A 26,655-nucleotide genomic window follows, 5' to 3' on the forward strand; every position below is an offset into this window, starting at 1 on the left:
TTCATTTCAATTGACTAACACCCAAGTGACACTGGATTTAGAGTCCTCAAACGTATGACATACTAAAAGGGTGTGATTAGCCAATAATTGTCTTTATAGACCCCTCCCCCGACTACAGTTAGCTACTGGAGAGATTGCTCAAGGTCCTTGTATATTTGTAATGAGTGACTTTCAAGGCGGTAACACCAATGACATAAAAAGACAGATATACTAGTAATTAAAACTATATATTAATAGCTATATGTTTTAATTGATCTATACAATATTAAATACTTGCATTGTTTTATCATTGAAAAACAGTTCAATATAATCAAACTTATATAAATAACTAGAACTTTTTGTCATTTTAGTGTTCTTCATGGTTGAAAAGACAAAGGACGCAATAGCCCGAGATATACTCTTAAGGAGCCTACCGTTGCTCCTCAAGGACCTTATAGGTTATTTTCAGAGATAGACTGGCTTTGGCAGCCAAAACTAAATCTGAACGTGACTCGATTACACACAGGTGTTCCGAGCATGCTAGTCCCTCTGTATTCCGTAAACAAGCACTGTAACACGGAGATATGGCAGTGTGTGAACACTAACCCTATAAAGGTGCGTATCAATAAAAACAATTTTTGTCGCTATTAAATTGTTCTTACGCTTTCAAAACCTGTACTGCAAGCGAATCGTGTTAATGTTCAGAATGAGCGTCGGGGCTTTTTTTTTAACAACTCCCCCTACAGAACGCAACTTCGTCCAATGACTCTTATGTGTAATGTAATGGAACTGAGTCACGATAAAGGGCTAAACACGCAAATGCCACCGCAATTCAAGAACAACCTTTTTGAATGATTGATAGCTAAGGGAAGAACTGTTTCTACCGGCGTCTCAGTATTCTAGCACAACAGCTGTTTCTCAACATCCTCTGCAGTAAACACCCATAACGCCTGATCTTTTCATTACCACGTTGCAGTAACGATACAAAACAAGAGGCAACAAGTAGAATCTTTTCATTGATCAATAACGATACTAATATAACCGTTTCTAACCAACCATTTCATCCCTTATAGTTTTCACTGAGCTGAAATTGAGGCCATGATCCTTGCTGGAGAGCCAGGGTTGATTTAAAGCAAATGTGCTGCTTGCTCTGCGACTCTGCGACTCCATCGTCTTGATTTACATTCTTCCTAAAGTGCTCCTATGGCATCATGCCACTCCAGATGACTGATATCCCCCCAGCCACAGTACAGCCAGAGCCAGGGTACCAATAGTAAAGCAATTCCCATTGAGAGGATAGCAGGGTACCAATAGTAAAGCAAGCCCCATTGAGGGGATAGCACAACACAGGCCTGTGGGGGAACGGCCATGCAGGAATATACTTGTTTTTTTAAGTGTTGGACTTGAAAACATATTCAATCCCATACCTAGGCCTACTGTAAAACCGTACTGTTATTGTAAAGCTCTTCTGGGATGCTGTAAGTGCTTTGGAAATATTATGTATAAAATACAAAAAGACACAGTACACATATTATTGAGGTTTTAGAGCATTACAAAACAGGGGATGGTCCATTTACACAATATATAATGCCTATATTTCCCTTAACTGAAATATGAAACTATACAGAGAGTTCCCATAACATTCTCAGGATTCAATGAGAGACCTCTAGTGTTTTTATGACACCCTGAAAAGAACAGTTGAAGTGAATCTAATGAATGCTCCAACTAAGGCCAGCAGCTCTGGTCTCCTCCTCTTGTGAACATTACAACTACAATATGCTGGATAATAATGAACAGATCCTCCACGTTCTCATTGGTAAGAAAATGAGAGGTGGGAGCTTAAAGAACAAAGAACATGTTTTTGGTTGTGGCAATTAAGGCAAGTGTTCAAACTTTGATTTGTCCTTTAACATGTACAAGGCACCCACATTAATCAAAGACATTTGGTATGATGCATTGCACAGAAATTGAAGAGATGACTACAGTACAGTTAGGAACTAAATAATTATTAAAAACCAGCAGCCACTAGAATGTCCTTATATATGGATAAAACAACAGTATCTGTTCAAATCTAAATAGTACAAAAACAAAAGGTAAAGGTGTTGGAGAGGATGGGTACATGTGTGACTGGCATCTTTCTACATAGTCAACAGTCTCCCTTTCCTAATAAATTTGGTATATTAAATACATTTTCTTCATTAACTGTGAAATGATAGGGATACATATTTCCTAGCCTAAATTAGGCCCTTTTCACTTGGAATCTGAGATCTACATATATATCCCAGTTTTGGCTAATACAAATAGGCCAGTAGCATTTTTTCAAATCATCATTAACTAATGTGGGAAAATAAATGTGTATTGAACAAGTAAGTCAAATCTGCTGAAAACAAATGCATAAAGCGTTCAAGACACAGGGTAAAAACAATTCTTCCAAACGATAAAGATCCTTCCAGTTTACCTTGAAATATAGTTAATTGATTGTCAATTCATCTTCCACCCTGATTATCCCGATTTGTTCACAATCACACATCAACTGCACTTTTGAGTAACAACAATAATCAACGCAATGAATCAACTCATGTGTAATTCAGTCCCACTAGTCAGCTAGGGCAATGTGCAAATTGACCATTTATATTACAATCCACATCAGAAGAGATTATGTGGTGAAAATAACAATACAACAAACCTTCTAAGAATGTCACCAATGAGATTCTAGGGTGTTGTGTGCAGAGATGACAAGAGACTCAGTGGAGACATGAGCTGAGGAGGGCAGGGTGTTTGTGTGTGTGTCTACACCAGGCTCCCCGGCCAGGACACCACAGTCAGTGTAACTTTATTCTTCTGCAGTTTGAGCATGGGGATAAGGGACGAGTTGTTCATGCCCACCGTGGTGGCTCCGTTCACAGCTACAATCTCATCACCACACCTGGAGACAACCCAGAGGGAGGGACAGTCAATAAACATGGGGCAGGGATGGGTACAATACATGTAACACAATGACCTACCCAGTCATTTTATTTAACTAGGCAAGTCAGTTAACAAATTCTAATCAGTCTCCTAACAGCTGTGCAGTAAGGTCTAAATACAGTACAATGGACTTCTACAGGAGAATCACACATCTAATGTAACCTGGAGACTAGGCTTGCTCCATCTCTACACTCAGTTTAATTTATGTTGAAAGCATGTATTTATTTCTGTTAAATCCTGTCCTTGGAGAGGCAGGCCTGCACAAAAAGAAGAAGGTTTGGGGTCAATTCCATTTAAATTCAGGAAGTATACTGAAATTCCAATTCCAACTCCCTTCAATCATTTAACCTCTAGGCCAAACTGTTCAGACACTACAGACGTTTTTGTGAGAAGACTGATTTTTGGGATATCTCATGGTCTGACAAACACCGCTGTGGTCTCTGCCACCTTCCACCACGGATGTGCAATGCAGACATGAGGATACGGTGGATTGAGACGCAGCCCATGCAAAAACATATCTAGCTTTAACAGGGATTTTGAAGGGGATTTATTTTATTGTGTTACTTAGATTGATGTCTGCTTTAAAATGTGCAATATGCAGAATTGCTCTGCCATTTCCTGGTTGCAAAGATTTTAATAGTTTGCCTAATTACAGTTTATGTGACAAAACAAGAAATGTATAGTGTAGATAATCATTGTACCATCTAAACTGCTGTGCAATATCTTGTCAATAAAAAAATATTGTATTTTCAACTATTTGAAGCTGGTGTACAAAACCGAAAGGAAAACTAGCAAAAATGAAACTTAAGAAACTTAACATAGAGATAGCGCACATAGAACAGATCTATCGCTTAGACTTACTTTCAATACAAATGAGATCTATAACTACATTTCTATGTAGATTTGGTTGGATCCCCCAAAACATTACATATTGCAGCTTTAAATTAGGAAAATTTGATATTGGAATTTGGTTTACTTTCTGAATTGAATTGGAATTGACCTCAATCCTGAAAGGGAGTACATACTACTTATCAAATAACTTTGCAGGCTTACCGAAACATAACCCCCTCCTTACAACTCGTCACCTCTCCTCCATTTCACCCACACAGATAGTAACGACACATATTTTCTCACTGAGGTTTATTATTAAACTAGCATCGTCCATGTGAAGCAACTCACTTGAGGCGTCCATCGAAGTGGGCGGGTGTACCAGGCACAATGGTCTTGATGAAGAAGGGCTGCTGTCCGTGGCTCTCCTCATAGCCACCCACAATGCTGAAGCCCCAGCTCTCCTGATTGGTCTTCAGCAACACAATGTTACGGCACCAGTGCATGTGACTGTAAGGGGGAGAGGAAGTGCACCAATTCCGTGTCCGTGTCATTTCATAAGCACAAAATGAAAACTTCCATTGTTTTAAATGGCTACCTGAAACAATTGATAGGTTCATTTCTTTCATTCTGTACAGAACATTATCACTCACTATGACACAGATAGATGTGAACTGAAGGCATGCAAACTTGAGGTGAGTCATTATCCAAACCAATGATTAGAATGTTGTTTACCTTGGCAGACCCAGCCAGTGGGTCCACAGCGGGGCCCAGTTGACATCATCCTCCCTTAGGTTCTCCACAGACTCCATTTCCTCTTTGCCAGCCTCCCCCTCCCCCTCAGGCTCTTCTGAGATGGTCTGGATGACTCTGAGGACTACCTGGGAGTGGGCCGTCTGGGCCTTCAGCACTGACACCGCCTCATTGTAGGTCAGCTGGGTCAGATCCACACCATTGATGCTCATCAGGACATCCCCTAGGCAACCGAAACCAGAAGCGAGTCAAGAAAACGTAGTCTCTGCATGCAAAGCTGGTTTTACATCAAAAGGTCTTCCGGTTAAATGTGCAAGAGGTATGCATATTGTCTTCCCCAAAACTAACATAAATATCCCCGTAGGCATTTAAATCTGAACATTAGCCATACTACATGGGGTCAAAATATGGAATGAAAACTGTCATGTGGTTGTAGGAAAGCAAATATCGCAGGAGTACCTGTTTTGATAGTGCCGTCTCGGTGCAGGCAGCCAACAGGCTGGACACTGGTGATGTAAATGGGCAAGCGGCTGCGGCAGTCCCTCCCCCCAGCGATGGTGATGCCTAGGGAGAGCCTCGGTTCCTTCTTCAGACTCACTGTCTTCTCCTGGCTGGAGAAGCCCCCTGGAGGATCCTGGGAAAAACCAGGAAGAACCCTTAATTTGCTTTACAGTCATTAGGTGCATACAGTAGTCCATTCAGATTGACTTCCTGTTCTTAACATCAAAACTACTTCATAAGAATTCTTTCTGGCCAACAGAGAAGACTGGCGTCAAAGAAGACGGGCACAATTTGCCTGACACTACATCCCTTCTGGGCTGTGCCGCTATTATCTTCCCCTCTCTATTACCTAGAAGTGAGAAGGATCTTTTGACTTAATTGATTCCTTGTGAAACCGCTTGTCCAAACCTATGTGAGGCAGCATCTCAGATGCAGCTGCGGACTCGAACCCAGAGGTCGACACTTGACTCTCGTAGCGGAGTGCACGTGTCGAAATCCACGGCTCCTGCCGGCTTCCTTGTTTCTCTCTCGCTCTCTGGAGACTGTAAATCTTCAGAGGGGATGGGGAGGAGAGCCCTCCCTCTTCCTCCCCCAGCAGGGAACCCCCCCCCCCCCCCAAGTAACACTCAAAGCCTGGGCTCTGCAGGCGAAAGCTAACTGCCAACAGCTTTGATCCTCTGCCACCCAAAGCAACAAACAAAACGTAGTGGTGGCCCCGCAGCGGCAGAGTGAGGCAGCACCCTGGGCCTTTTGATCTGGAGTGAGCAGGCCCTAGAGAAGGGCTTTCATCTCTGGAACAGGGACACAGGCGTCTGTCTGCTCCCAAGGCCCCTTTCACCTATGTCTGAGTGAGGAGGGCTTCTGTGGAAGTGCTAGGTAGTCTGGACTGGTAACAGAGGGCTGGGGTGTGACTGTGGTGCCATGATTACCTTTACACTATGTAAACATGACAGGCTCTTATAATCATGTGTGTCCACACTAACTTACACTAGCATACACAATACTAACTGAGATATACAACAGTTTGTGGTACAGTGATTTGTAAGTTCTAAACGTCGGGGGAGGAGATTGTTTACCTTCATGTAGGTGGAGGGCCGTCTGAAGTACTGGGGTTCTGGAGCCCTCCTGGCCACTCGGCCCTGCCCCTCTCCACCGCTGCCCCCCTCCTCCTGGGGCTCCGGCTGCCTCATCACCACAAAGTTCACCCGCACCTCACTGGCCTGCAGACACACACATTATACACACACGTCGTTCAGGCCTCACATTCAATACACATCCAGCAAATCTATCCTGGGAATGTCTGCTAACATAAAAGTAAATGTTTCTTTAAGGGATTATAATGAATCCTATTTCCATTCTTTGGTCTCCGTGAAATAGCCGTGCTGTAACTTGTCTACATAAGACATACCTGTATGATCTGTGCTGCGCTCTCTGGGGTGCCATGTCTCAGATCTTGCCCGTTGATGGCCAGCACCTTGTCATTGTTACATAGTTTCCCGTCCTTGGCTGCCAGCCCCCCCGCCAGCAGGTCCAGAATGAAGATCCCAGTCTCGTCCGACTTGCGGATCAGTTTGATCCCCAGCGGATCCGAGCGGTCCCTCTTTACAAGCGTCACCTGGATCACCGTGCCCTGGCTGTGGGCGGTGCCGTGGGGACTGTGAGAGGAAGGGGAGGCAGTGGACATGTTGGGGGAGGGCGGCGGGTGGTGCTCGAGGCCAGGACGTTGTGGGTGACGGGGGTTGAAGCCCTTCTCCTGCATGACGATGAGTCTGAGCAAAGGACATGGCCGCCGCAGCACGGAGATGGCCCGGCCGTGTGGGATAGAGGCTAGGCTGACGCCATTCACCTAGAAACACAACACCACATGGTCAGTAACACTGCAGCTGGACTAAATATACACAGAGTATCAACAGCTGTGGGAATTGACTGGTCCCACTTTTTTCCTCTTCAAGATATAATTCAAATCCAATCAAATGTTATTTGTCACATGCTTCGTAAACAACAGGTGTAGACGAACAGTGAAATGCTTACTTACGGGCCCTTCCCAACAATGCAGAGAGAAAATGTATAATAATAACACAAGGAATAAATACACAATGAGTAACGATAACTTGGCTATATACAGGGAGTACCGAGTCGATGTGCAGGGGTACGAGTTAATTGAGGTGGATATGTACATTTAGGTAGGGATAAAGTGACAAGGCAAAATCAATGGCCATGACATTTTTATTATTATAAAAAATAAAATAAAAATTAATTATTAATAATTTTTTGCAGTGGCTGCCACGATTTAGCAGTGTCAGTGCGCCGCTGCTAAATGCATATAGGGGAAACATTTATCTTTGACATGTGCTATACAAAAACCGCAGGTACCTCCATTGATTTAAAAAATAAATAATTTAAACCTTTATTGAACTAGGCAAATCAGTTAAGAACAAATTCTTATTTACAATGACGGCATACCAAAAGGAAAAAGGCCTCCCGCGAGGACGGGGGCCTGGGATTAATAATAAAAAATAAATACAATATAAATATAGGACAAAACACACATCATAACAAGAGCGACAACACAACCCTACATAAACAGAGACCTAAGACAACAACACAGCAAGGCAGCAACACAACATAACAACAACATGGTAGAGGCACAAAACATGGTACAAACATTATTGGGCACAGACAACAGCACAAAGGGTAAGGAGGTAGAGACAACAATACATCATGCAAATCAGCCACAACTGTTAGTAAGAGTGTCCATGATTGAGTCTTTGAATGAAGAGATTGCGATAAAACTGTCCAGTTTGAGTGTTTGTTGCAGCTCGTTCCAGTCGCTAGCTGCAGCGAACTGAAAAGAGGAGTGACCCAGGGATGTGTGTGCTTTGGGGACCTTTAATAGAATGTGACTGGCAGAACGGGTGTTGTATGTGGGGTATGAGGGCTGCAGTAGATATCTCAGATAAGGGGGAGTGAGGCCTAAGAGTGTTTTATAAATAAGCATCAACCAGTGGGTCTTGCGACGGGTATACAGAGATGACCAGTTTACAACGGACTGTAGAGTGCAGTGATGTGTCCTATAAGGAGCATTGGTGGCAAATCTGACGGCCCCTCGAGAGCACCCTTACCTGCCAATCTATAAATTATGTCTCTGTAATCTAGCATGGGTAGGATGGTCATCTGAATCAGGGTTAGTTTGGCAGCTGGGGTGAAAGAGAAACGATTACGATAGAGGAAACCAAGTCTAGATGTAACTTTAGCCTGCGCTCTTTGATATGTGCTGAGAGAAGGACAGAGAAGGACAGTCTAGCCATACTCCCAAGTACTTGTATGAGGTGACTACCTCAAGCTCTAAACCCTCAGAGGTAGTAATAAAACCTGTGGGAAGAGGGGCATTCTTCTTACCAAACCACATGACCTATGTTTTGGAGGTGTTCAGAACAAGGTTAAGGATAGAGAAAGCTTGTTGGAAACTAAGAAGACTTTGTTGTAGAGCATTTTATACAAAAATCCGGGGAGGGGCCAGCTGAGTATAAGACTGTATCATCTGCATATAAATAGATGAGAGAGATTCCTACTGCCTGAGCTATGTTGTTGATGTAAATTGAAAAGAACTTGGGGCCTAGGATCGAGCCTTGGGGTACTCCCTTGGTGACAGGCAGTGGCTGAGAGAGCAGATTTTCTGACTTTATACACTGCACTCTTTGAGAGAGGTAGTTAGCTAACCATGCCAAAGACCCCTCAGAGACACCAATACTCCTTCGCCGGCCCACAAGAATGGAATGGTCTACCGTATCAAAAGCTTTGACCAAGTCAATAAAAATAGCAGCACAATATTGTTTAGAATCAAGGGCAATGGTGACATCATTGACGACCTTTAAGGTTGCAGTGACACATCCATAACCTGAGCGGAAACCAGATTGCATACCAGAGAGAATACTATAGACATCAAGAAAGCCAGTCAGTTGATTATTGACAAGTTTTTCCAACACACTTGATAAACAGGGCAAAATAGAAATAGGCCTATAACAGTTAGGATCAGCTTGATCTCCCCCTTTTAAATAAAGGATGAACCGTGGCTGCCTTCCAAGCAATGGGAACCTCCCCAGAAAGCAGAGACAGGTTAAAAAGGTCGGAGATAGGCTTTGCGATGATGGGGCAGCAACCTTAAAGAAGAAAGGGTCTTAACAATCTGACCCATATGGTTTTATGGGGTCAAGTTTAAGGAGCTCCTTTAGCACCTTGGACTCAGTGACTGCCTGCAGGGAGAAACTTTGTAGCGGGGCAGGGGAAAAAGAGGGAGGAGTATCGGGGCTAGTCACATTAGAAAGGGTGGGAGATGAGGAAATGTTGGACGGGCAGGGAGGCATAGCTGAGTCAAATAGGGATCCTGACTTAATGAAGTTGTGATTAAAGAGCTCCGATTATGGATGTTATGGTGCTTCTTGTCAATAACAACCACATCATCAACATTAAGGGACATGGGCAGCTGTGAGGAGGAGGGTTTATTCTCCAAGTCTTTAACCGTTTTCCAGAACTTCTTGGGGTTAGACTCACAGAGAGAGAACTGCTCCTTAAAGTAACTAACTTTTGCCCTCTGGACAACCTGAGTGCACTTATTTCTCATTTGCCTGAGCGAGAGCCAGTCAGCCTGAGTATGCGTGTGCCGAGCCTACTCCAAATGCACTTCTTGAGGTGGAGTAACACTGCAAGATCACGGTCGAACCAGGGGCTGAACCTGTTTTTAAGTGTAATTTTCTTTATGGGGGCGTGTTTGTTAACAATACCACTGAAAATATAAAAAAAGAAGGTCCAAGCGTCTTCGACAGAGGGGATCAAGCTGATTCTATACCATTTTACAGAGGCCAGATCATAAAGTTTTTTAGCAAGCGTCTATGACAAATCAGGACAGGTTGTTTCACTGAGCAGCCATTACGAACACAGGCTGTATAATAGTGATCACTAAGGTATCAGTCTGGTGTTTTCTGTAATGACCTATCGGGATTATTTGTGAGGATAACATTGAGGAGAGAAGCCTTTTCTGGGTGTTTGGAGTCGTACCTTGTGGGATTGGTAATAATCTGAGAAAGATTTAGGGAGTCCCATTTCTTTAGGACTTGGTCAGGTGGTTTAAGCATGTCCCAGTTTAGGTCACCAAGCAGGACAAATTCAGACTTAGTGTAAGGGGCCAGGAGAGAGCTTAGAGCAGGAAGGGTACAGGCCGGTGCTGATGGAGGACAATAGCACCCAGCAACAGTCAACAAAGAGCTATTTTAAAGTTTAATGCTTAAAACCAGCAAATCAAATTGTTTGGGGACAGACCTGTGGAGACAACCGAGCACTGAAGGTAAAAGGTATCCTTGTATTGTACCGACCTCCTGTAGAATAGGTGTACAAAATAGTTGGTCCCAATTTCGAGCAATTCCAGCTTTACAAACATCATCCAAGAGAAGCCCTTAAAATCAATGGATCGACTCAAGGGGAAGCGAGAGATTCAATTGCAACAAATTAGGAACGCAATCTCCGCTCCTTCACGCATACAGTATCTCTTTATAGCCACTAGCCAGCCGTCCACAAAAGACCCCAAAAGTGGGGGGTTATATTACTGCTCCCGAGGCAGCCAGTGAGGTTAGATGAGAGGTGTTTTCATTCCAAATTCCACCTTTTTGATTGGTCAGCTCAGAGGAAGAGATGGGCTCAGGCATTGTCCTGCACCCCTGCCAGAGTAGAGTGAACTGGTGTCAGCTCAGTTTACAGTAGCACCGCCACATTCCAGGACAGCCGGGGGGAGGAGAAATCCAAGGAGGAGAGAGGGAGCAAGATCGTGGGAAGAAAGGAAGCTGCATCTTTGTGAAACCCCCTTCAAAGACATACAGTACTATCTCTGTACCCTAGTTGTACGCTCTGGATAAAAACCAGGTGAATGCACTGTTTACATCTGTTTTGAAATAGTTCAGGATCTACTCTCCACAATGTATCCATTTGAATAAACCATTAAGATTCTGAAAGGTCACAGAATATACAAATAGCCACATTACTCTACCAACTAGTGTCCACTTTCATTTGTAGGGAACCAAATAAGACCCATCCTATCAAGAAAGTGGGTTTACAGTGCCTTCCAAAAGTATTCACACCCCTTGACTTTTTCCACATTTTGTTGTGTTACAACCTGAACTTAAAATGGATTAAATTGTGATTTTATGTCACTGGCCTATGCCGTAATGTCAAAGAGGAATTACATTTTTTTTCTTTTTTCTACAAGTTAATAAAAAATTAAAAGCTGAAATGTCTTGAGTCATTAAGTATTCAACCCCTTTGTTGTGGCAAGCCTAAATAAGTTCAGGAGTAAAAAAATTCTTAACAAGTCACATCGTAGGTTGCATGGACTCTGTATGCAATAATAGTGTTTAACAGGATTTCTGAATGACTACCTTATCTCTGTACCCCACACATACAATTATCTGTAAGGTCCCACAGTTGAGCAGTAAATTTCAAACACAGATTCAACCACAAAGACCAGGTTTTCAAACACCTCACAAAGAAGGGCAACAATTGGTAGATGGGTATACATTTAAAAAGCAGACAATGAATATCCCTTTGAGCATGGTGATGTTATTAATTACACATCTGATGGTGTATCAATATACACAGCCACTACAAAGATACAGGCATCCTTTCACCAACAGGCCAATGGTGACTTTTTAAACAGTTACAGAGTTTAATGGAAAACTGAGGATGGATCAACAGCATTTTATGTAGTTACTCCACAGTACTAACCTAATTGACAGTGAAAAGAAGGAAGCCTGTACAGAATAAATCTATTCCAAAACATGCATCCTGTTTGCAACAAGGCACTAAAGTAACTTTTTGTCCTGAATACAAAGTGTTATGATGGGGGCAAAACCAATACAACACATTACTGAGTACCACACTCCATATTTTTAAGTGGTGGCTGCATCATGTTATGGGTATGCTTGTAATCGTTAAGGACTGGGGAGTTTTTCAGGATAAAAGAAAATGGAATGTTGCTGAGCACAGGTAAAATCCTAGAGGAAAACCTGGTTCAGTCTGCTTTCCACTAGACACTGGGTGATGAATTCACCTATCAGCTGGACAATAACCTAAAACACAAGCCCAAATCTACATTGGAGTTGCTTACCAAGAAGACAGTGAATGTTCCTGAGTGGCTGAGTTACAGTTTGGACTTAAATCTACGGCAAGACCTTAAAATGGTTTTCTTGCGACAGAGCTTGAAGAATTTTGAAAAGAATAATGGGCAAATGTTGCTCAATCCAGGTTTGTACCCAGAAAGACTCACAGCTGTAATTGCTGCCAAAGGTGCTTCTACAAAGTATTGACCCAGCGGTGTGAATACTTATGTAAATTAGATATTTATGTATTTTATTTTCAATAGATTTGCTAAAATTAATAATAATTTAAGGGGTATGAATACTTTCTGAAGGGACTGTAGGTTTTTTTGGGGGGGGTGGGGGGGGGGGGCATCCTGACTGGATAGATTCAAAGCTTCCTAACAAGCACTATCTACACAAAGTGCAGCCATTACCATCGTCAAGGCGTTCATTTCAAAGTATACAGCTACAGCACTAAAGCTACACGAGGATGGGAAGGAAGGGAAAGGACTGAACATATCTTCCAGGTGACCTATTATCCCTCTTATTTACAGTGAAGAAACTGTCTCACCTCCAGAATGTGGTCCCCTGGGGCCAGCCTGCTGTCATGGCCTGCCAATGAGTCACGGATGATCTCCTGGATTACTATGTTCCCCAGGGGCGTGTCCTTTCCTCCCACGATACGCAGGCCCAACTCCTCTTCCTGCTGCTCCCGAAACATCTCCACCACGTTGGTCTCGGCCACCAGGCTGGACCGCAGGGGGGTCTCTGTGGAGAGACGAGGGGACGGACATGGGCAATGGAGGTACACATGTTTACATATATAGAGACAAACAACCTGAGACATACAACCTGACACACACACACAGATTCATATATGCTCAAACACATTTCATCAATGGTCCATGGTTTTATTGTGTGTCCGATTCCAACACACAGCCCTGGTTTTGAATCAAGTAGGGCGGGTAGCAACCTATTCCGCAAGAAACACTCATGATGAGGTAATCATTTCTGTGATATCAATCGCCAGTTGCCAGGTAACTTTGTTTTGATGAACTTCGTTCCATGGTACTGGATTACAAAATGCCTCAAGGGGTTCTAAGGCTAGACCAGACAGAGTTTAGATTTGATACCAGGGGAGGCTGGTGGGAGGAGCTGTAGGAGGACTGGTTGATACACGTTCTGAATGTTCAGACGATGATTTGGCCCGAGTGTCTGAAATCCAAAGCCCCCAGCTAAATTAACGATGTCAGCAATACTCCTCTTCTCCAGCTTAGATAGCTCTCTTGCCAGGGATGGCCACATTAAAGGGGTTTGGGGTTTTCCCTAAAGTCAACACAGCTGACAGACTGTTTCCGCTCATTTCCGTTCCCTTGGGTCGTTCATAAACTCCTTACATCTTCGTTGACCCAATTAACACTGTTAGGGCTGGTACGGTGACTGTATTTACCACCACACTGGCGGTCACGAGTCACAAAGGCAGTCAAATTCCAAGTGACCGTTTAGTCACTGTAATTAGGCTTCTCCAAGCTCTGATGCTGTTGATGGTCATTAGTAGCCTACCAAACTTGCTAACTGCCTGGTACTCAGCATTCTATTTTCCCTCTAATCACTTTGACATCAACGCAAATGTAATCGAAAATCAAATCAAACACTTCATGAGAGCCCATGAGCTCTTGTTGTGCTACATTTCTATAGGCTATGCAATTGCGCGAAAAAAAATGGAGTGATGGCCTCTATTAAAAAGAGGAGGATCCCATCAGCTTTCTATTGGCTAGGACTACTATATTTATTTCTCAACTTTACTAATATGAAGCAAATCTCTTTTCTTTACAACAGGAGTATAGCCTACCTGGCTGGCATGAAAATGACCCACGGGAAAAGTGTCCTCCATTCGCTATTCAAGTGCATAGATTATATGTATTTTTACCCTGCCCCTGTTCCGAGACAGGTGCATGATAATGGTCCATTCTAAATCAAAACAAATTTCACACATATACTAAATAATATACTGTATGTAAAGACGAGATTAAAACAATAATAGTCTGATGGGTGACAATATTAGCCTATCACTTGTGAATGATGCCCAGCGTAAGGCAAGAAACAATACCTTTTTTTTGCAACTTTTTTGAATCATAGTCGTGTGCGCATTGCTACGCTCATAATGTGAGGAAATAGCTTAATAGTTTATCAACGTTGTGTAAAAAAGTTTTGTTTTTATGCTAGTGGTTGTATTAATTTGGGATCTAGCGCATTCCACAACTGTCCCAGACTATGTTTGGAATATTTATTTCTCGCACAGAATTGGTCAACTTTTGTACTATGGAGGATAGTAGATTGACATAGGCTAGTGCTTTTGATGTTCGTTAGGTCTACTCATCTTCTTGGCTGACGAAAAGTAAATGTGGACAGTTCTTCCAATATCTTCAATATGCACCTCGGAATTGGATAAGGACGCGCGCAGTTGCGTCCCCGATGTGTCTGTCTTCACTTGTAGCCTGTGAGAAATACCCGATCAGTTGATGGAGAGCCATGTGAGTGAGAGGTGCTTCGGAGCATGCAGCACTCAGGGATAAGGGAATTATAATTATTATATTTAGCCCAAGGGCACAACGGCCACTGGCCGCAAAAGGAATGGATTTTTTTAGGGGGCATATCCTTTCTATTTTATTCAGCTTTCTTCAATTCTATTCTTCATACTATAAAATTATATAAAATAATGCCACGGAATTCTAAGCAAATCTTGTCTGCTAAATGAACTAGTGTAGCCCACAGCCATATGGCATAGCCATATCAGGACCCAACATAACGACAACTCAGAGTATGCTATTCTGTTCGTCTGAAATAGACTACATTTTCTTCGTATCATGATTCTTTAGGCCTGTCTAAAATAAATAATGGATTTATTGTGAAGGTGTAGGCTATATTACATAGGAACATCTACATTTTAAAAAGTATAATAAATCTAAGGTCTGTATCAGTGGCTTGTAGGCTGTGTGTGGAAGCCAGGAAATGCTAAATGTGTTTATGTTAATTAACGGTCAATTACCGTGAGACCGGCAGTTATTTGCTTAACAATCACCGGCTGACAACATTTCGTGACCGCCACAGCCCTAAACTGATATAGATTTTTCCATTCTTAAGAAGTTAAAATGTTTTCAATGGGAGCTCACTGCTATTTACTTAGACTGACAGACTATCATTATCATACACATAAAATCAGACTTCAGACATAGTGACGTCAGTGTGACGTCTAACTGTTTGCGGTGTGGGCAGAGTAGGGAGTGAGTGACGTGTGACATCTTACCCTCCTCGCTCTCTTCGAAGGCGGGGTTGATGAGGCCAGGCTCTGGCAGGACACCCCGGGTGGGGGTGCGGGTCATCGTAGGGGTGTGTTTGGCATCAGCATCCAACTCCCCCTCGCCCCTGTTCCCCTTAAGAGCTTTCCGGTGGGGTCTCTTCCTCCTCTCCGCCTCCTCCTTCAGCCTTCTGAAAACAGGACATCTGAGAGAGGGAGGAGTTGGAGAAAGGGAAAGAAGATGAGGGGCCAACCTTCAACAGTCCTTTTATTTAACCCTCATGACATTTGTCCAAAACAGTCAGTCAATGTAACCTAAAGTATTCACCAGAAAAAAAGAGTACGATTTGATGTTTATTCATTTGTTTCAGTGAGGAGGATCATTCTAAAATGCCAAATGGGGCTCAAGCTAGAGGTGTGGAAATGAATAGATTTAGTGACTGGTGAGGGAGTTAAAGAGAGAGAGACTATGGGAAGAGGAGAGGAGCTATGCAGATGAGGAGGCTATTTTACTGCATTGCAGGGAGTCTGAGGGGGGGACAGGTCGAGTGTGATTAAGTCAGAGAGAAAGCTACTGCTGCTGGTCCTGCTGTCTGAACTTTGCCTCCTCTCTGTTTGCACTGGGCGGATGGCTGCAGCATGACCAGCTATCACAAAACAACCTTTACCCTGACTGCGTCATTGTTGCTCGCTAACCACTAAGATGATAAGCACCACACTGGCCACGTGATGAAAGGGAAGACTAATCCATAAATTACACTCCTCCCGGAGGGTATGATATTTGAGACTGAACCTCTACTTCGAGTCCAGGTACTATGTAATTAAAGCTATTTCATTGAAGTCTAAACGTGACTGACTTATGGTCAGTGTATCCATGTTAGGTTAACATTTGACAGGCCTGTGTACTCATTAACTCTAAATTAATTGCGTAGGAAAATACATGTCAGGCATAGGCATAAAAAAATTCAGGCAGAGGGAAATAGACACATTTAAACCAGTGTAAAAAGACAGTTCCTATTTTGGCTTTTTTACTGTTGCTGCAAAGCAGACATTTTAAGCTTAACTCTAAACAAAATATCTTTCCCATCTCCAACTCCTGCTTACTTGTGCCCTGGCCATAACCCTCTTTACCTGTTGTGCAGATGGGGCTGCAGCTCGCACCGCTGCATCTGCTGCTGGCACTCAGCGTGGTGTGGGCAGAGCACGGTCAGCTTGTCCAGCAGGTTCCTGACCAGCAGGCTGGAAGGCCGGCACTGGTGCAGCTGCAGCCGCTGGCGGTCCACGGGACAGAAGTCCTGCTCCTTCAGGAAGCTGCTGAGGCACTGGAAGCAGTAAGTGTGTCCGCATGGCGTGTCCATGGGCCGCAGCAGGGGCTGCAGACAGATGTGGCACACCAGCTCATCATCTACCTCATCCTGGTACTCATACAGGTGGTTCTCCTGGCCCCCTTCATGCTGCTGGCCACAGTCCTTACACATCTTTGCCCATGCCAGGCCAGCACTGCTGATGCTGCTGCTACTGTTGGGGACATTGGGCTCCGTCATGGCCACTGGCTGGAATAGCTATCTAGCAAGTTCAACTTCCTTTGTTCCACTGTCCAACTTTCTCTGTTCCTGCACTCACTCTTGATCCCAGAAAGGAAATGCCTGCTTAGATGATTTCATAAGGGGGCAAACATCCCAGACTGAATCCATTGAAAGGGTTGAGGTTGAAACCCTGATCCACTGTTCGTCCTCTCCTCCTCATGTCTTCATCCTGGATTTCTGTTGAGGGGAGCACAAAGAGGTCTGCTGTTAGAGTTGGTACTTTTCCTACTCATACCGACCGGCACAACAGGAAATTACAAATCCACAGAGCGGCAACAATATGGAGGCCAGCCGCAGCTGTTTCCTCTCAGCCGGTTTCCTGAGGAACTAAAGGAAATGAAATGAGGCGAGAAAAGGACAAAAAATGACTAAAAGTGAAAACCGTGCTAATGGTAGGAACAAAGGCATGGCACTGGGAGAGAATGAGAACTCTGAATGAACTGGGCAGAAATGCAATCCCCATCACTAATGACCCCCTCGTGCCCAATCAGCAGAGGTCTCCATCCCTCTGTGAGGCTTCTAATCTCTCCACTAATTCCCTCTCTTTAGGAGAGGCTGATTATAAATGCATTCTTCGGCAACAGGTTTTTTGGCAACAAACTCTACACATGTGCAAAGAAAAGGAGCCGATTTGTACGTTTCAATCAACACTCTCGTCAAATGAATCGTAAAACCCACAAACTGCAAAACAAACTAACAAGCATATATCAACATCTTACAAACACAGGAGGTTGGTGGCACTTTAATTGGGGAGGACGGGCTCGTGGTAATGTCTGGAGTGGAATCGGTGGAATGGTATCTAATACATCAAACACATGGTTTCACGTTTACGCCATTCCATTTGCTCCGTTCCGGACGTTTTTATGAGCCGTCCTCCCCTCATCAGCCTCCTGTGTTTACAAAGTACACTGAGTAGGAGTGCCTCTCCAACATTACTGATGCAAATACTGAGATGTGTTTACATGCCAACATTTCTTGTTCCACTTTGTCACGTGGTTAAGATCAGATTCCCTGCGTTCACCGGTCCCAGCACTGCTCTGTGACCCCGTTGAGAGGTCAGCAAGGTGAAAGAGCAGACGGATTCTTTATCTTGTTCGTCATTAGCTTTGTTCCACCTACCTGAGAAGCTGATATGAGCGTTGTCAAGAACCCCGGGCCGGTCGGCAGCCACCGCATGCAAACAAGAACCTCAAACCCAACAGCTGTACTGGCTGCCTGCAGCCTGACTGAAACCTGAGCTCCACATCCCGGCATACAGTCAGTGGATCTGTGTGTGTGTGTGTGTTTGCGTGTGTGGCAAACTGAGGGGGAGTGGTGTGACTAGGCACAGGGGAGCTCGGCAGAGAGGCGTTCAGCCTGCCTCCGTCGATTCCTGAAGAGGGGGGAGAGGAGGAGTGGAGGGGGACTAAGACTGCTGATGTCGCACTAGCTCAGGCAAAACACTCGGAGACCAAACCGAGGGCTGACCAATTACACTGAGGCTGGTGTACACACACACACACACACACACACACACACACACACACACACACACACACACACACACACACACACACACACACACACACACACACACTGAGGTCAAACAGGACGGCCCACTCTCTTGCCTTTCTTTCTTGTTACTCAAGTGATCCCTCATCTTGTAATGAATAAGGATCATGGATCCTATGGCTGGGCGGAGGAAGCATAACCAAGGTTCTGCCCCACTTACAGTATTTGGGAATTCACATGACCAGGCCCCATGGCTCTACAAATAATCAATCTGACCTGAGACTACTTCAGATGAAGGTCAAGGGTGTCCTATATTGGAATTCTGTACATAACAAAACAAACACTACCCACTTGAGTGGAATGCCTCCTTTTCAGCACATGCATGTTTAGACTTGCCTGACCAAGACAGAGATTAGCCTAAATAAAATTCCTCATAATCTTTGATATGCATATTTGCCATAGCATAAAAGCACATTGTCTATAAATGTTTAATAGGAGAAAGCTGGACAGAGAATGTGTCTTAAGGAATGTAAGGATCCATTGAGTGTCATTGAGGAGGCAGCACTTGCTGTTATTAAAGGCAGTGGGCCACTGAGGAGCCAGCAGGCAGGATGTGATGGATGGCCTGCTCAGCCCCTTAGCCCCTCCACTCCAGCTCTTTCTGGATGGTGCAGGCCCTCTCATATACCAAGTAGGGACGGCTGAGAAAGCCATGTGTCAACGTCCACTCCCCCCTAGACACACACTACTGCAGTGGTTTACGATGTTGTGGCTGTTCCTCAAGGATGCACACTGCTCATGGCAGGGGTGAGACTAGCTACCATTAGGGTTGGGGCGGTGTACAGATTTTCATACCGTCATACAGTTTTTGTACCATACCAGGGTATACGGTATTACCGGATGTGCACACAAGAAACGCTATTATTACATGTATTTTTTGACGCACAAAATAATTTAAGAAACATGGATCTTGATCCAGGAAGGGATTGAATGTCTCTGCTGTAACCAAGAAGCTTGATCTTGCCACCAAGCAAGCAAATAGCAAACCAAATGCATAGCTGGAGCCCTGAGCTGGATATAATTTATTTGACACATCTTAGATAATTTACTTGTATTTATAAGCAGTGGCGTGGCACCCATTTTGTTTTTACGGTATTGAAAATCATACCGTCGGTATGTCTATATACCCCGGTATATACGGTATATCGCCACAAGCCTAGCTACCATACAGAATCCCCTGGTTATAACTACTGCCACTACACATCCCCTGGTTATTACCACTGCCTTTAAAAGTCCCTTGGTTATTACTACTGCCTTTACACATCACCTGGTTAATACTACTGTCTTTACACATCCCCCGGTTATTACTACTACCTGTACACATTCCCGGGTTATTACTACTGCTTTTACACGTCTCCTGGTTATTACTACTGCCTTTACACATTCCCGGGTTATTACTACTGCTTTTACACGTCTCCTGGTTATTATACTGCCTTTACACATTCCCGGGTTATTACTACTGCTTTTACCCATCCCCCGGTTATTACTACTGCTTTTACACATCTCCTGGTTATTACTACTGCATTTACACATCCCCTGGGTAATAGTGCTGCCTTTACACGTCCCCTGGTTATTACTACTGCCCTGTACACATCCCCTGGTTATTACTGCTGCCTTTACACATCCCCTGGTTATTACTACTGCCTTTACACATCCCCTGGGTAATAGTGCTGCCTTTACACGTCCCCTGGTTATTACTACTGCCTTTACACATCCCATGGGTAATAGTGCTGCCTTTACACATCCCATGGGTAATAGTGCTGCTTTTACACGTCTCCTGGTTAATACTACTGCCTTTACACATTCCCGGGTTATTACTACTGCTTTTACACGTCTCCTGGTTAATACTACTGTCTTTACACATCCCCCGGTTATTACTACTACCTGTACACATTCCCTGCTTATTTCTACTGCCTTTACACATCCCCTGGGTAATAGTGCTGCTTTTACACGTCTCCTGGTTAATACTACTGCCTTTACACATTCCCGGGTTATTACTACTGCTTTTACACGTCTCCTGGTTATTACTACTGTCTTTACACATCCCCCGGTTATTACTACTACCTGTACACATTCCCTGGTTATTTCTACTGCCTTTACACATCCCCTGGGTAATAGTGCTGCTTTTACACGTCTCCTGGTTATTACTACTGCCTTTACACATCCCCTGGTTATTACTACTGCATTTACACGTCCCCTGGTTATTACTACTGCCTTTACTCGTCCCCTGGTTATTACTACTGCCGTTACACATCCCCTGGTTATTACTACTGCCTTTACACATCCCCTGGGTAATAGTGCTGCCTTTACACGTCCCCTGGTTATTACTACTGCCTTTACTCGTCCCCTGGTTATTACTACTGCCGTTACACATCCCCTGGTTATTACTACTGCCTTTACACATCCCCTGGGTAATAGTGCTGCCTTTACACATCCCCTGGTTATTACTACTGCCCTGTACACATCCCCTGGTTATTCCTACTGCCTTTACACATCCCCTGGTTGTACATAAACCTTTCTTTGATTCTTTTTTCATATTATAACTTTATTAAGTCTGTTCAACTACTCATCTCCTAAAAGCGCATGTTGTCGTCTATAACCGGTCTGAAGTCCCATGGAGCTTCAATGTTCAATATCATATATTTTAATCAATGGTTTCTAATGCTAGGAGGCAATTGCTAGGAGGAAAATCATCAGTGGTATTGATGTTTTCATAATTCTTAGTCAATCGTTATCTCAGGCTAAACATGCTTTGACAGCAGTGGTATACATTCTCACATTGGCAACGTGATGTTGCATTGTTAAGTACTGAACTTTTCACGTGAAGTTGAATCCTGTTGAAAGGTATGTTCTGAAGCTGACAAAGTCACCTTGATGGGGGAAAATGCCAAAAACAACAATGAATAATCATGTGACATTCAAAGCTTTCTAGGAAAAATGTCTTGGCTCACCATTAAAGTGTCCTTTTTCCAATGCAACTTGCGATTGTCACATGTGCTCCCTCTCCGGCCTCTAGGTCACCAGGCTGCTCGTTATGGCGCATACCTGTCACCATCATTACACGCACCTGCGCGTCAGACTCACCTGGTCTCCATCACTTCCCTGATTACCTTCCCTATACATGTCACTCCCTTTGGTTCCTTCCCCAGGCGTCATTGTTTCTGTTTCATGTCTGTGTGCTGTTAGTGTTTCTTGTTTTGTATTATTTTCCATTTATTTTATTAAAACACTCAATCCCTGAACTTGCTTACCGACTCTCAGCGCACATAGTTACAGTCATTCATAGCCAGGTGAACTTTTAAGTCAGACAGGACTGTCAGCTGTTCAGTTACTGTGGTTCTAACTGCTATTTGACTGACAATAAAACTCACCTCACAAATGTTTCCATTGTGTCCATGTCACATGTTCCGCCACACCCTCGTGAAGTGAATGCAGGGGTAAAGCCATGAGGCAGACAGAACAACTCCCTTGGCTGAGACAGTATTTAATAATATAAAAGGGGTTTGTCATGAAGGATTTGACTCTGATTGACTGAAAGTGAAAATACAAGCAATGCCAAAACAGAAAACCTCCCCCCTAAAATTCACATTGCTTCATAATCTACCCACTCCCTTTCTACCAGACAGTTGCATGATTGCTACCCACCCTGGAGCCTTGAGCATGGTACCCATTGGTACCACAGTCTCTGCTACAGAGACCCATCCAGGTTAAAGCGCACAGTTATAGGCTCTAATCCTCCCACTGTTCCGTAGCAGACCACTGTCTGAAGAGCACACTTCACACTGGGCTCCAGAAACAAGACATCAACTTCTGATCATGAATATCTATGAATATCCATCCATAACTAGAGAATAGCTGGCCTCCTAGGTCATAGGTCACATAAATATACTTAGGTCTGCTATTCAATACAGAGAGAATTAAAAATAAAAACATTAATTAATCAATGTGGTTCTATCCGAGGTTCAAAGGAAAGTACCTCTTCCAAATGAAAGCTATATTATGGGGAAATGAAGGCATACATACATTTTTCAAAAATGTCCATCTTAAAAACTAGGCATAAGTAAAGGCTTTGATTTTTGGATGGAAAGGAGATGGAAAGGAGCTTTTAGAAAACATCTACCAGAAAGAGTCTTAAACAGTATCAGAAATACATGAAAACACAATAATGTAGACATAAAGACCCCTGCCAACTAATATCAACACTTATATTTCGTTTTGGAGAAATTGTTAGCCTTCTGTAAGTTTAAGCAATATTGCCTTGTGCCTTGTAATTCCATTACCGAAAACACAAACATCTTGAAGATATTTTATAATTTCTCTCCCTCATGAGGAGGGAGGATAATGAAAGTTCACAGAAGTAACAAGTAACGGTAGACCTACCAATTAGTTATAGTGATTTATTTTTATGATATCAATTTTGTTTATGAAATATGACGTGATTAAAAGTCGTAATTCCATTACCAAATTGTTAACGGAATTATCAAAACATTTGTAACGCAATTACTGCAACTGAATTAGCTACAATAGGAAATCATAGTAGTCACAAACTACAGATATTTAACAAGAGTTTTTGAAAAACGAGTTCGCATAAAAACAAAGTTTACATATGCACAGTTCTTCCACTAAATTAGCTTTTGTAAAAAAAAAATCTGTCGAAATTGTTAAATGTAGTCCTTGTGCATAGTTATGTGGTTTGTTAAACTTGGTTTTTGCTTGGCATACATTTTAAACAGTCATTACTGTGGAATTGCCCATCTTCTTTTTTTTCTAGGGAAGCCAGTTAAGAACAAATTCGTATTTACAATGATGGCCTACCCCGACCAAACCCTAACCCGGATGACTCTGGGCCAAATGTGCACCGCCCTGACGGGACTCCCAATCACAACCGGTTGTGATACAGCCTGGATTCGAACCAGGGTGTCTGTAGTGAAGTCTCTAGCACTGAGATGCAGTGCCTTAGACCGCTGCACCACTTGTGAGCCCTAATAATCATGTGAAGTTGATGGTTCAATTGATTACAAACAACCTCTTGATTTAGGCTCTTGGAAAAATTACACCAGTTTCCCATGGAGAGGAGCTCAGCATTAACGAAAATAACGTCATTAACCAGTAGCCCCTACCACCTCAAAATCAAATAGGACTGTCTGAAATTACCATGCACATCCTGGTTGTATGAGCAAATCTTCTTTTACCTCTATTTAAATGCTTCAAGTCAAATTATGTACCATTTCAATATTCTGTATTATTTCAATATTCACTGTAAATAACACGGCCTTGGTACTGTAGAATAAAACCTTTTTTTGTTTATTTTTATTTAACATTTATTTAACTAGTTATATTATATAATGTTACATCATTCACCAGATAGTGCCCACTTTTAATGCTGACACACAGGCTTTAGCACCATGGTGTTAATGTAGAAAAGAGGCCATCATTGGGGCTGGTCAATTCCTTGGTCAGAAACCATAAATAATTCACTGTCCCCACTGACACCACAGCTGATGACGAGGTTAACAACCGAGCGAACATTCCCCTTCCTTCATTTATACATTGCACACGTATGGCAAATATATTACGTGTTAACCCTCCTATATATTTTATGGCATGGGCTATTATTTTGTCTACTCAAGTCACTGGAAAATAATGCGAAACATTACGCACTCTAAAAACAGAAACTTACTGGCCACATTACGTTCTCTCACCTTCAACAACACAACCGGTGATATGTGCTACCTTTAATTAGTTGGAATGTGTTAGGCTAGGCTATATTTTCATACAATTATGCTATAGGTGGACTGTATGAAATGTGTGAGAATACATTTGAAAAATGTAAAACAAGCATGTTTGATGAGAGAATAGAATTTGCGGGAGCCGAGACCATAGAGATGGCCGAGACCGAAACTCCTCGTCTTACCTGTGTGAAGGGCTTTTCCCCGGAAGTAATAAAACAAAGACAGTCGTGAAATCGTGCTATGAATAAAGTAGCCTATAGCCTCGAGAAGCTCCGATAATAAAGCTAGAAACGATTAATATAATCCTACACGTTATATTTCTGAGTGAATAGTACAGCTCATTCTTCACAGTGCGCCGCCTCAGGTGTTGTTGGTTGTACAGGCCAGAGATGAAAAAGTCAGCGAGACATCCCACTTCCTCATGTTTTATGTTTCAATGGAAGTCAAGACCCAACTGCTATCGCATTGGTGTCTATGGGAGAACCACCCCCTTAAGTAGACAGGAACTGACATTCTTTTTCAATGGTAAATGGCCAGAGTGAACTACCTTTATTTATCTTCCATCTTTGCTCCAGGCAATATTCCTAGTTTCGAACAACAAACAAGTAGGATCTGACGTAAAAGTGAGATTCAAATTAGCCAGGTTACTTTTAAATGTTTTGTTTACTTTCCAATTAATCTTTCTCAGTATCACGTGGATTGCGTGATAAACCATTGCCATAAACCACTCACTGCAAAGGTATCATTTTATCTTTAATTATTGAACACCAAATAAAATGGTATTTGTCACATGCGCCGAATACAACTGTTGTAGACTTTACGGCGAAATGCTTGCTTATGAGCCCTTCCTGACGATGCAGAGGATACAAGTCACTAAACAGCAAAGTTGGGTTGGAAGGACCTGCATGAACAAGGACAGTCCCTTGTTCAGATTCAGTTTTGACATAGTAGCAGCCTATACTGTAGCCTAGGAATTAATAAAACACATTTTGGGAAATGTAGATTTTAATTAGCTAAATAAACACTATGTTGAAGACCATTTTGTGCTTAAGTGTCAATCAGCAGTTCCTACATTCATTGTTTGGCTTATAAATTAATGATATGTACACATTGATTCTTGAAGATTATAATTTAGAAATTTCTCATGAGTTTTAGTTTGACTGTCGTACCCCATCAGAACCCAAATATAAGCTTATTTTACTCAAATGATTATAAACAAATGTAATGTAAACAAACACTGTATAACCTCAAAACATGGTTAAAACTCTCCTTTTGATATCATGGATGGTTAGTCCTTTTTATCCATAGATCTGTCAATGAATTAGAGAGTGGTTACATTGCTTCAGCCCATCCCTTAACTTTTTACCGAAACAGGGGAAGGAAGGACACTTTTTTTTATTGTTCCTACTGCTGAAGACAATTTTTCTGCTAGTAGTCTACAATGTAATGACCAATTGAGTATGAATGATAAATTGAGGATCAATTGAGATTCCAGAGTTGTGTGACCATAACAGTTTTATGAGAACAAATTGTAACTGTGATCATTTCAATTGTAATAACATTCCCAGTTTCTCTCAACTCTCATTGCATTAGAGAGTGAGAAAAGTGACACACAATACAGTGTTTGTAAGCTATCTTTTCCCTTCAGTGTCTCCCAAACCCTGATTTATGGGTAAGAAGAATCACATTGAATGAAAAGGAGCCGTCTGAATGGTGCCCAATAAAGTAATAATACTTGCTTTGGGACCCTGCCAGTTAAAAGGCTTTTGACACATGAACAGTGTTAGCTTCATACCCCCTGCAGGATGGAAAGGAAGTCTCTGCGTCATAAAACCTCTCTGTTAAGGCCTGTTAAAGCTACATCCAAAGACTGACGTTTGTTGACATGTTGTGCTCACCGGATGAAATCGTTTAGTGTAACAACACTTTTATCCCAAAAATGTGTTGTGTCCTAATTCTCTCAAACCTCAATTAACTGTCATGGTCAATACTATGTATTTCTAAACAGTTTTGTGATAATATCACAGCCCACTCTTCAGAAAAACATCTAGAACTCTGTTATTAACTGTAACGTAGACCATTTTTTGTTTCTTCCCACCAACAGATCCAATGGAAGAGATCTAAAGATTGACATCCAAGGGTACAATTGCAATATCCAGCAGCGGGAGGTAATCATTTGTGAATTACTGTAGACCACTGGAATCGAGCAGAGGCATGAGGAGCCTCTTGTTAACACTGTCACGTTGCTTGAAGAGAATGAGCTTTGGTGAGTAAGAGTGACACCATGTGGTCAATTGTAGCATGACTAACACAAGTTAAAGATAGACTCAGTGATG

The 26,655-nt window shown here is 42.7% G+C and overlaps 1 protein-coding gene across 2 annotated transcripts; it reads right to left on the bottom strand.

The window, feature by feature from the left end:
- Nucleotides 1-1,508: 1,508 nt before the first annotated feature.
- On the bottom strand, nucleotides 1,509-24,732 carry LOC129827706 (ligand of Numb protein X 2-like). Of its 2 annotated transcripts, none has more exons than XM_055888795.1 (10): nucleotides 24,502-24,732; nucleotides 16,582-17,213; nucleotides 15,460-15,656; nucleotides 12,724-12,920; nucleotides 6,437-6,874; nucleotides 6,105-6,248; nucleotides 4,987-5,161; nucleotides 4,510-4,750; nucleotides 4,126-4,284; nucleotides 1,509-2,905 (listed from the first exon to the last, which is right to left on the bottom strand). In XM_055888795.1, the coding sequence occupies exons 2-10, from the start codon at nucleotides 16,992-16,994 to the stop codon at nucleotides 2,770-2,772; spliced, it is 2,100 nt and encodes a 699-aa protein (XP_055744770.1). In that variant the 5' UTR covers nucleotides 16,995-17,213; nucleotides 24,502-24,732; the 3' UTR covers nucleotides 1,509-2,769. The 2 variants fall into 2 exon arrangements, with proteins under 2 accessions (XP_055744770.1, XP_055744771.1); XM_055888796.1 differs by lacking the exon at nucleotides 24,502-24,732 and adding an exon at nucleotides 18,156-18,373.
- Between the last annotated feature and the right edge of the window lie 1,923 nt (nucleotides 24,733-26,655).

The sequence above is a fragment of the Salvelinus fontinalis genome, chromosome 29, assembly GCF_029448725.1.
Source record: "Salvelinus fontinalis isolate EN_2023a chromosome 29, ASM2944872v1, whole genome shotgun sequence".
NCBI lineage: Eukaryota > Metazoa > Chordata > Actinopteri > Salmoniformes > Salmonidae > Salvelinus > Salvelinus fontinalis.

Excerpts from the sequence above, each read along its gene's own strand:
- LOC129827706 (XM_055888795.1), bottom strand. The coding sequence starts at position 16,994 with ATGACGGAGCCCAATGTCCCCAACAGTAGCAGCAGCATCAGCAGTGCT. Across the intron at positions 5,162-6,104 it reads GGCCCTCCACCTACATGAAG|GATCCTCCAGGGGGCTTCTC; the intron begins GTAAACAATCTC and ends GGTTTTTCCCAG. Across the intron at positions 4,751-4,986 it reads AGACGGCACTATCAAAACAG|GGGATGTCCTGATGAGCATC; the intron begins GTACTCCTGCGA and ends TCGGTTGCCTAG.